This window comes from Crinia signifera, chromosome 5, assembly GCF_055691185.1.
Source record: "Crinia signifera chromosome 5, ASM5569118v1, whole genome shotgun sequence".
NCBI lineage: Eukaryota > Metazoa > Chordata > Amphibia > Anura > Myobatrachidae > Crinia > Crinia signifera.
This window is the reverse complement of record NC_139221.1, coordinates 155,740,777-155,752,393: the sequence shown is the minus strand read 5'-3', so window position 1 is coordinate 155,752,393 and position 11,617 is coordinate 155,740,777. Positions and strand designations below refer to the sequence as shown.

Below are 11,617 nucleotides of genomic sequence, written 5' to 3'. Positions count from 1 at the left end.
TTTGCTGTCTATACATTTGTTTTATCACCAGTTTGTGAAATATGTTGTCTCCCAAATGTCCAGTTTGGCAGACTAATGGGACCTACACACGGGGCGAGTTCAGACCATTTTTCTAAGCGACGATTGCTCAGCATGGTTGCCCCATGTGTAGGCCCCATAAGCAGCTTGTCCTTTGGTAAGGGATAGCGATGTTGCAGAATCCCACACGTAACATTGTTTTTTCTTGTTTATTGTTCCACCAGGCTATTTAACAGTACAGAGTCTTTCATATCCAGAATGGCATTCAGTCAATAGGTCGACCACTGTTGGTCAACAAGCAATAGGTCAACATATGCCAAAGGTCAACATTGACAAAAGGTTGACACAATGAAAAGGTCCAAAATGTCAGTAGTCGAACAGCATTTTTTTATTTATACCTGACTTGTTCTTTCTTCAAGATCCCAGTGGACATAGAGGTAGAGTATAATAGTTTGCTGAGCGAAGAGAACACTAATATGGTGTCCTTGTTGATATTGATATAAATGTGAAAAACTCGTGTTGACCATTTTTGGCAATGTTGGTTGCCAATGTGGACCTAGACCATGTCAACCTTTTCCATGCATCGACCTACTGCCTATTGACCATTATTGATCGACCTAGACACTTTTGACCTAATAATCGTCATCCATACAAAATGACAAATTATTTTACATATTAACATCATCCGCAATATATCTCATAATATGCAAATATTCTAAAATCTAAATAATTCTGCTCCCAAGCATTTCAGATGTGGGTAAAGTACAGTACATTTAAGTGAAGCACACACTAAAAATGATCAAGAACCGCACATCATCTTCTTACCATCAATAAACTCAGGCACATGAACATGCAGCATTGGATGAAATGTGTTTTGAGATGAAATGCATTCCAACAAGCATAGAACCTCGGCTGTTTGGAGAAAGTAAACAACTATCCTGCATCTAACAGATAATCAAGTTCTATCTGAATTCAAAGATGTCCGTTTAAGGATTTTCATCTGAAAAAAAGGATGAGTTTTCCAATCATCAATAAAAGATGTACATTATGTAAACATGTTATTCCTGTGCTGTGATAGTGTTTGAGGCTGCTTGATGATCACTTGTTTTGTTTCCCTGACAATATAGAAGAAACAGGTTTCAATTAAAGTTTTTTGACCACTGTCCAGAGTTGATTCCAAATTGAATCACATGCTGTTGTGCCTAAGGCAGAGTTGCAAACAAGTCTGTTTGGTAGACGCATCTTGTGCTTTTTTAGTATGTGCATGCTCCATAGCAGATTGTACATATGAAGGGTGTTCAATACATGTACGGATTTTCTAAAGTAGACACAATCTGACTGGTTGTGAACGGTAATCTCTGACTAAAGTTCTTGTGAAATGTCATGGTACTGAACCATATACTGTATATAAGCAGCACTGCACACCCAGCATGTTGACAAATTAGCATCTTAACCTCCTTTAAAAACTCATTATAGAGCTCAAGAAGGCCACTGCAGAGCCTTCTACGGCTACAAGAGTGTATCTACAAGCAAACTTAGTTGCATGTCCATTTGTGGCCGAATGGGCATAACTGGGTGGCAGTGCACCATTTGCACATAGGCCTGCAAGTCTGTTTTATTGCAGATGCACAAATGTATGCAACAGGGTAGACATGCCAGGAGGGTAAAATAAATGATTGATCTAGGTAGACTAGAGCAGTGGTAGCCAACTCCAGTCCTCCAACAGTTCACATTTTCTAGATGACCTAGCAGGTGCACTCATTACTGACTGACATTGTAGATGATCCACAGGTGGAGCTAAGTACTTCACTTGTGATTCTGTGAGGAGAGCTGGAAAACGTTAACGGTTGGTAGCTCTCGAGGACTGGAGTTGGCTACCCCTATACTAGAGGAATGGTCAAGAAAGTTTCAGCTAGAGTTTATAGCTAAAAAAATGCAAAATCACGCACTTTACTGTCTCAGAAACCCAAAGGCTAAAGGCCTTGTCCTAACGACAAGTCGGACCCGATTTCTCTTGAGCTCCCAAAGCAGCTCCCCAGTAGGGCTCACATACGATTTTGCACTTGCTGTACCATTTTTTACATCTGATAAATCGCATGTAACTCCCAGGGAGCTCCAGGCATGGGGCAGGAGATTTAACAAAAAGGCATTCAAATGAATTCTCTTGTATGGTGTTTTTTTAATCTCCTGCTCGCTGGTGATGCAGAGCAGAGGAGCGCCTCTCCTGCTTGATGCTTCCCTGCTCTGCAGATAGGTGTGTGCCAGCGGTGCTGCACTGCTGGCACACCACTGCGGACCGTATCAGATGCGATACATCATGGGTGAGGATTGCACATATGGCTTATCTTATGTGAGCCTGTCAGACCCCAAGTCTGATTTCATACAATTGCGATTTGGATGATTTCACGACCCAATCATCCGTAATCGTGTCAAATTTGGGCCCAAGTCGCATAGTGTATGGGGGCATTAAATATAGTATCAAGGGTACTTTAATGGAAATTACTGAGGAGGAAAGGGATTTAGGAGTCACTATGTTAAGTGTCTTAAAGGGATGAAAGCAGTGTAACAAACCAATGCGAAAGTCATATGCTTGATTGCACAGGGAGAGGAGTCCGTAGCAGAAAAAAAGAAGTAATAATGCCACTGTATAGGTCATTGGTACAACCTCATCCGAAGTGCTGTGTCCAGTTCTGGAGGCCTTCTTTCCAGAAGGACAGTAATACATTAGATAGTGTACAAAGAAGGGCAACTAAAATGGTGCATGGCCTACACCACAAAACTTACCCAGAAATAATAAAAGATCCTTTTGTGTATAGTTCAAATTCTATGGGGTAAATTTACTAATACCACGTTCTCATTGCCGCCCCTGCAAAAGCTTGGGTTTTTGTTGCCAGGTTTTTGGCGGGGCACAGAGCATCTCAGCTCTACAGACCCCATTCATACTGCACCTTAGACCTGGGAAAGTCCTGTGTCTGCCCCATTCACACTGCTTCCTCTGGTCTGCCTGCCAAAAAGTGTGTGGAATCTAAGAGCAGCTCTGATTGGCTGTTGAAAACGTATCTTTGATTGGCTGTTTAAAAAGCAGCTTTGAGCAATGCATTGAGCTTGCTTATTTGCATCTTGTGAGAAAAACCCAGGTCTAGCCTGTTCACACTGCCATACACCCGTGTATTACCCAGGAATAACCTTGCAAAAAACCTGTGTAATTCCCGGGGCATTACAAACGGGAATTTCACTCACAGGACACTGGAAATTACTGCTTACCCTGGCAAAAACCCGGGGTATAAGATAAGAGTTCTATTTAAGATGGGATGTTATCTATCGCAACCAATGATATTCTACTACTTATTTATTTAGCATCTTCTAGAAGATAATAAATTGAATCTGATTGGCTCAAAGTGATAATAAAAAGACCACGCCAATCAGGTGCGCACCAGTGTTGAACTTCGATAGCACAATACATATTTATGTAATCAAATTTCGGTACTTCTTTACTTTCACGGCGCCACTAGATTAGGACAGATAGGATATCGCGGTCATCGCGGGCATTGAATGCACTAAAAAATCGGGTGCGACGCGATGCCCGCGATTTCCCATAGGGACCAATATTAAATTTCTCAATTGACACGATTTTTCTGTTCAATGCCTCAATTGACACGATTTTTCCATAGGAATCAATGTTAAATGGCCCACAGAGGCCAAATAGACACCCTGAAGTGTGAAATGGCCCCCACAATTGTTAACGCCACCCCACGATCAACGTGAACCCGAAGCGTGGCGAGCGCAGCGAGCCCGCGAAGCGCGGCGGTACACGTCCTCCGACCTTTTCATACCCCCACTATCCACGTCGGCGTGGAGTTGAGAATAGAATAGTGTGGACGAGGATACCTGTGAAGCCCGCGAAGGGACGCGTTTACCTGTGAAGGTATCCGCGTCCCCTCGCGGGGCTCGCCACGCTTCGGGCTCGGTGGCTCGCTGCGCTCGCCACACTATTCTATTCTCAACTCCACGCCGACGTGGATAGTGGGGGTATGAAAAGGTCGGAGGACGCGTACCGCCGCCCCTCGCGGGCTCGCTGCGCTCGCCACGCTTCGGGTTCACGTTGATCGTGGGGTGGCGTTAACAATTGTGGGGGCCATTTCACACTTCAGGGTGGCTATTTGGACTCTGTGGGCCATTTAACATTGTTTCCTATGGAAAAATCGTGTCAATTGAGGCATTGAACAGTAAAATCGGGTCAATTGAGAAATTTAACATTGGTCCCTATGGGAAATCGCGGGCATCGCGTCGCAACCGATTTTTAGTGCATTTAATGGCCGTGATGCCCGCGATTTCTAGTGGCGCCGTGAAAGTACAGAAGTACCCAAATTTCCTTTTAATGAAGTTGTGCAGGCACAATGTTACTCACCCACTAAGTCACTCTGGACTATGACTGGTGGAATAGGGGAAACGAAAGCTGTCGGGATCAGATTCAAGTATCATGCAGTGGTAGTGCCCTCTGGTCCAGTGAATCACACTGTTTTCCAGACAATCTGATCCCGATTGTTTAAGTTTTTTGACTCATAAATAGCCTCAGATATACATGCATGTATCACAGTTGACAGGGGAGTTGTCAAATTGTATTCACAAGATTTGAACGTTCCGCCTTAGCTTTCAGGCAGCACTCTGCCATAATATAGCTGCCAATGATTTGAATTGTGTAAGAATAACATTTCTGCCAATTTTCTATGGTAACACTTGCTTGGAATCAAACTATTTCTGAAATAAACAAAGTACCATATATACTCGAGTATAAGCCTACTATTTCAGAACATTTTTTATGCTAAAAAAGCCCCCCTCGGCTTATACTCGAGTGAGGGTCCCGCTTGAGTCAATAAGTTTTCCCAGTTTTTTGTTGTAAAATTAGGTGCCTCGATTTATATTCGGGTCGACTTATACTCGAGTATATACGGTACTAATAATAACCCCTAGTTGTCCAAAAGTAACAATACTACTACTAATAAGAAATCGGTGACTAATTAGCATTTACGAAGCAGTACATGTGCTTACAGTGTGAGAATATGTTTCTAGAATTTCTATAGATTGTAAGCTTGTGAGCCGGGCCCTCCTACCTCCATGTTGGTTTGTATCTATCCAGTTTGTTTAATCACTGTTGTTTCCAGTTTTAAAGTGCTGCGATATATAAGAAACTATAAATAAATAGTATACATATATTTTAAATGAAAGAAATAGTTATAATAAAATAGTTTTCAGTTTTTTTTATTTTTTTTTCAGTTTTTTTTATTTTATTCCTTGATTAACAAAAATCAGTACAAGCAAGTTACACAGAAAATAGAGGTAAATTTACTAAGTTGGGGATGTTGCCTATAGCAACCAATCTGATTCTATCTATTATCTTCTAGAACAGGGGTGGGAAATAAGTGACATCCCAGCATGCCTTGCATCAGTTTCAGCATGGTCAAATAGCAAAACTAAGACAAGGCATGATGGGATGTGTAGTTCTTCAACAGCTGGAGGTCCGCTTCTTGCCCAGCCCTGTTCTAAAATGTGCTTAATAAGAAGTATAATCTGATTGGTTGCTAAGGGTAACATTCCATCTTTAATAGAACTCCCATCTTAGTAAATGTACCCTATAGAATTTGATGGTGAATAATAAACAATATGAATACGGTTACATTTATAGGAAGTTAGTATACTTATGTTTTATTTTTTCTATTGACAGATCAAAGGTTACCATAAGAAATACCATTCTGTAACCCGTGATGTCATTTTCAGGCTGCAGTTCCACACAGGGGCTGTACATGGCCACCGATTGGTTTTTGGAAAAGAAGAGTTAGATCATGCAAACAAAGGTGAGATCTGTGCCAGCATCTTATACTGTATTCTATACATATGTCCATGCTAATCTTACTATCACATCCCCAACACATGTGCACAGTAAAGAAAGAAAAAACTGTATTCAAGTGGTGCTTACTATCATACAAAACACATCAATTACAATTGAAAATATTTCTTATTATACATTTTTCAATAAAGCCTATATATATATATATATATATATATATATATATATACACACACACACACACACACACACACACACACACACACACACACACACACACACACACACACACACACACACACACACACTTATAATAGTACTGTTAAACATTGCTATGCATTGGAAACCTTGATCAATTATGTTTTCTTGCTTCGACACGGATCTTACATCCCACTCAGACCCTGCTCTTGACTAGGGTGAAAAGCTTTAACCTGGTAATTTGCGGGTGGTGTGAATTGGGGTCAGGCTGCGGTATGAAAAGGGTATCATTCTCCGATCTCGAGAAAATATATGGGAATACTTAAAACAAAATTAAACAATGGTGATATCCTATACTATACAATCTATGGTGAAAATAACCTAAACACAAAACAGGTTAAGCAAAACAATAGGTAGAAAACATATAGCAGCACACATTTACCCTTTCCATGTGGATTCTTGTATACCAGTGGTCAGGGAACTCTGTCCTCATTACCCCACGCAGTACATGTTTTGCAGGTCTCCTCACAGAATCACAAGTGAAATAATTAACTCCACCTGCGAACCTTATAAAATGTGTCTGTGAGTAATTATTATACCTTTGCACCTGCTGGGTTACCAGCAAAACATGCACGGTGTGGGGTAATGAGGACCGAGTTCCCTGACCACTGTTGTATACCAACATCAATTACAATCAGCAGTTCCAGGTGAGACATCTGTATTCAACCATGCAACACATGACATCCTTTTATCCCTTTCAATTTTTAATTTGAAGTCCGAATATAGCAGTCAAAAGCCTCAATAGAATATATAAAAAAAATTGTCAGATACTGCCCTGCAACCAAGCCTGCTGGACAATATACCCTTAACATGCCACAAACTTATCAAGTATGTGGCATCATAATCAGACCGTGCGGAATGAGATTTCTTTATTCTACCCTGGGATACGTGACATTACCTCTAATATACTATGGGGCTCATTTATCAAAGAGTACTCAAACTCAAGCGGATGATAACAATTGCATAAGATCAATGGTGTTCCTGCCAATCCACTCCCAACTGTTGTTGTTCAAACACATTACAATTAGGAGCTGAACACATGACGTCAACGAGCTGAAATTATACATTTGATCATTCAAAGCAATTTTATTACTCGCTGATAAATGGGCACCAATATATTAACCCTTTCAGTGTCAAGTGAATTTGTCAAAATAGGTGTAAAAATTGCCAAAGCAAACCTTTCTATCCATCATAATGACCTGTAATGGTTACCTTATATTGGAAATATAATCTTTCTCTACACAACATTTTTTATGTGAAATTATATAACAAATGTGAGTGACGCTGCCGTTTTTAGAAGATATTTTGAACATCTCTCACAGATGTTGGCACTCAAATGGTTAAATAGTGAAAAAAAAAATCTGTCATGATGGCCTAAACTCTGACCCCTTATAGCTGTTTCAGTTACTTTCCATATAACACACTTGCTCTAGACCGAGTATCTTATCCATACAATGCAGATTATTAAGTAATTTTCTGTTGAGCTTGGTTCCAGAAACTGCAACTGCTGTTAAGGCCCCCATACACTATGCGATTTTTTTCACGATGAATCGCACGATTGTCCCAAATCGCATATGGAGACATCCCCTCCGACCCAATGCGCGGTCCTGTGCGCATCGGATTGGAGTCGGGAGGTCGGACGGGCTGCACATAAGATTTGCTAAATCTTATGTGCTGCCCGGAGCCGTGCTCCCCCACAACGGTGGACCTACCAGAGCCGGGCGGAGGGATCAGGCGCAGGGAGCCGGCCAGTGGAGGCAGCCTCTGCCGTCAGCAGGAGCAGGGGGGCGGCGCAGAGTACCAGGGTGCCGGGCAGGAGAAGACGCTGCAGCGGTAGCGCCAATGGCGGGAGCAGCAGAGGTGAGCAGTTCAAAAAACAAACAAACATACAAACGCATAGGAAGCCATTGATTGGCTGAGACCTGCTGAGAGAGGTCTCAGCCAATCAATGGCTTCCTATGCCTTTGCATGGGCTTTTTTTTTTTTGGGAAGTGCTCTTCTGCTCCCGCCACTCGCGCTGCTGCTGCAGTATCTTCTCCTACCTGCTCCATGGTACTCTGCGCCGCCCCCCCCCCCCCCCCTCCGCCCAGTCTTTGGTCGCGGGCATATCCCCGCTGCTGTCCCCTGCTCCCATTGTCCCTGCAGCTCCCCGGGAGTTGCATGCGATTTATCACATGCAAAACTTGGCACATGATGTGTCATCACATGTGATCCCTCCCGGGGAGCTGCCGGGACAATCAGGTCCGACTTGTCCTTATGACATGTAGGACTAATGTATGGGGGGCCTTACTCTGAGAACAGGATTATCAGCACTTAAATCCATATAGCCTCTCACAATACTGAAATATGTTGCGGATGTCAGCCGCATCACAGCCTGCACAGTGGCCACTGTTTACTGGATGTAACACTGTACAGTCTGATCATACTGATAAAATGGACCCCACTCAAATCCAGTCCACTCCATACATATTGAATTACTGGGACTTTCAGGTCCTCATTTAATTCATTTTCCACTTTCAGTTTTGTTCTTGATATTTCAGCTATGTCGGTGTAAGTGGAAATAAATTACCTTTTATATCAATTTAAATTCCATCCTGGGATTTTTTGTCCCTTTTTTTATAATTTCATTGCAGTTTTTTTTACTTTTTATATCTAAAAGAAAGACGTCATACACCGTTTTTGCTTTCACAATTGATTGCTATTTATTTCTATGTGCTTAATTATTATGATTTTTTTTATAACAGTAAGTATATTTGCGCAAAACTGAAGCTCAGGGCACATTCGTTTAGAAACTTTAAGTAATTTTTTGTGTGGTCTTCTGAAGACCACACATGTTGATGATGTTTTATATAAGAGAAAGTTTGTCTTCTGCAGAAGCAACAGAAGTCATTTTATTGTAAAAGCAAACACTAAACATATACTGTAAAGCATTTTTTCTGTACTCCTGACCAAGCTGTTGCTCCATGAGTTTCTAGGTACCTATAGGAGAGACTTGGCAAAGCACCCATCATTCATTCTAAAGGCCTTGGTGAGATTTAGATTAGAGGAGAATAAACTATGGTAGTCACTTTTTTTTGTGATTTCTCCCAGTTTTTTTTTATTTTTTTTAAGGTCACCCTGAAAAATTCAATAATCGAATCCCCCCCATGTTTGAATATGTTAGGAGCTAATTGGTTGGTGCTTTATCCCTCTCCAAGCATTGATAAATGTCCCTCGGTACATATTGTTGGAGACATATTTCATTGTGAAATATGTGCAGGGCTGTTTTGACAGTGGGGGGCACCACATGGCTCGTCCTGCTGTTTCATAGCCGCCGGAGGGCAGGGTCCCTCTGGTTGGTGCTTTATCCCTCTCCAAGCATTGATAAATGTCCCTCGGTACATATTGTTGGAGACATATTTCATTGTGAAATATGTGCAGGGCTGTTTTAACAGTGGGGGGCACCACACGGCTCGTCCTGCTGTTTCATAGCCGCCGGAGGGCAGGGACTCCTCTGCTGAATCCAGCTCACACACTGGCTGCCTACCTCTGCTGCAGGCGCTGCTCTGTGACTGTGCCTGTGTGCATTGCAGCCAGTTCAGCCCCTGAAAACGAGCATGTAAGTCCTGGTAAGCATGTAGGTAAGCATGTAGGTAAGCGTGGTATGTGGCATAATCTGTAATGGGCTTTTTATAGTGTATGCCATCAAGTGTAATAGGCATTTCAGTGTGTGGTATAATGTCTAATGAGCATTACGGCTTGCGACCATTCCTGTGGTATCCAATTTCTGGACATGCGTTTTGTAAAAGTGGGATGGAAGGGAAAAAAATTCTTGCAAGGTCACACACTTTTTTTTAGCATGCGCGCCTACGGTGCAATTTACTAATTATGTGTGTGTGTGTGGGGTGAAGGGGGGGGGGTATTTTTTAATTGTTTGAACTGGGAGCCAAATTGTTTAGAAATGTCACTGGGTATGTGAGTAGGCATCCCTTACATACTATGAGCTACCCCCCTACATTATATCTTTAGCACCCTACATTATATCTTTAGCAAGTCACTATCGTCAGGTATAGTACCAAAAGATTGGAGAATAGCAGAGGTAGTGCCAATATTCAAAAAAAGGAAGATCCCGCTAATTACAGACCCGTTAGTTTAACATCAATTGTGGGTAAACTATTTGAAGGATTTTTAAGGGATGGTATCCAGGAATATTTAGATCATCACCATCTACTCAGTACTAACCAACATGGGTTCGTGAAAAATTGTTCATGCCAAACTAATCTACTAGGGTTCTCTGAAGAGGTTAGCAAAAACCTCGATAATGGAAATGCTGTAGATGTGATTTTCCTAGATTTCGCTAAAGCATTTGATACTGTCCCACACAAGAGATTGATTAATAAAATGGAGAACCTAGGATTGGGTGAAAATATCTGCAGATGGGTAGGGAATTGGCTATGTAATAGAGAACAAAGAGTGGTTGTGAATGGTGCCATATCAGATATGATACCGGTACTAAGTGGAGTGCCCCAGGGTTCGGTTTTGGGGCCCATTTTGTTTAACATTTTTATTAATGATATTGGGATAGGGTTACTCAGCAATGTATCCATCTTTGCGGACGATACAAAACTTAGCAAAGTCATCAAATCATCAGAAGATGTCACCATGCTTCAAAATGATCTTGCAATTCTAGATGAGTGGGCAAAAAAATGGAAGATGAGGTTCAATGTAGATAAATGTAAGGTTATGCACCTTGGGAGACACAACCAGTGTGCAAGTTACAACCTTAGCGGAGAGGAACTGGGTAATTCCATACTTGAAAAGGATCTAGGAGTCCAAATAGACAGCAAACTGGGATGTAGTGCCCATTGTAATGTAGCTACAAAAAAGGCCAACAAAATTCTGGCATGTATTAAGAGGGGAATGGAAACTAGGGACTCAAGGGTAATTATGCCACTGTATAATGCATTGGTGAGACCTCACCTCGAGTACGGAGTACAGTTCTGGGCCCCACACTATAAAAAGGACATCATAGAATTAGAAAAAGTCCAAAGGCGAGCAACAAAGCTTATTAGGGGAATGGAGAATTTAAGCTACGGGGAAAGATTAAGCAATTTGGGACTATTTACATTAGAAAAGAGACATTTAAGGGGGGACATGCTCAACATGTACAAGTATATCAAGGGCCAATATAAGGAACTGTCACACACCCTCTTTTCTACTAGAAGGGAATCTAGGACACGAGGGCATGAGTATAGATTAGAAGAAAAAAGATTTCATTCAGCTAGTAGAAATAATTTCTTTACGGTCAAAACAGTCAAACTCTGGAACTCTCTTCCCAGAGAGGTGGTAACGGCTGGCTCATTAAATGCGTTCAAGGCAAAGTTGGACAAACATTTACTGGAGAAAAACATCCATGGGTACAAATAAGAAATATAATTTGTCTGTAAAATATCAGAACCTACCAAATCAGCAATGGATATCTATACCAGGTTGAACTAGATGGACGCAAGTCTTTTT

General features: G+C 41.6%; 1 protein-coding gene across 4 annotated transcripts in view; it reads left to right on the top strand.

The window, feature by feature from the left end:
* Positions 1-11,617, top strand: part of TNS3 (tensin 3) — a 375,154-nt gene that overhangs the window by 224,371 nt on the left and 139,166 nt on the right. For all 4 annotated transcript variants that reach the window (XR_014474929.1, XM_083188134.1, XM_083188132.1 and 1 more), the window contains one exon: positions 5,741-5,870. Coding sequence is in view for 3 of the 4 variants with exons in the window: in XM_083188134.1 (XP_083044260.1) it covers positions 5,741-5,870 (130 nt within the window). In the remaining variant the exon portion in view is untranslated. The remainder of the gene's footprint in view (positions 1-5,740; positions 5,871-11,617) is intronic.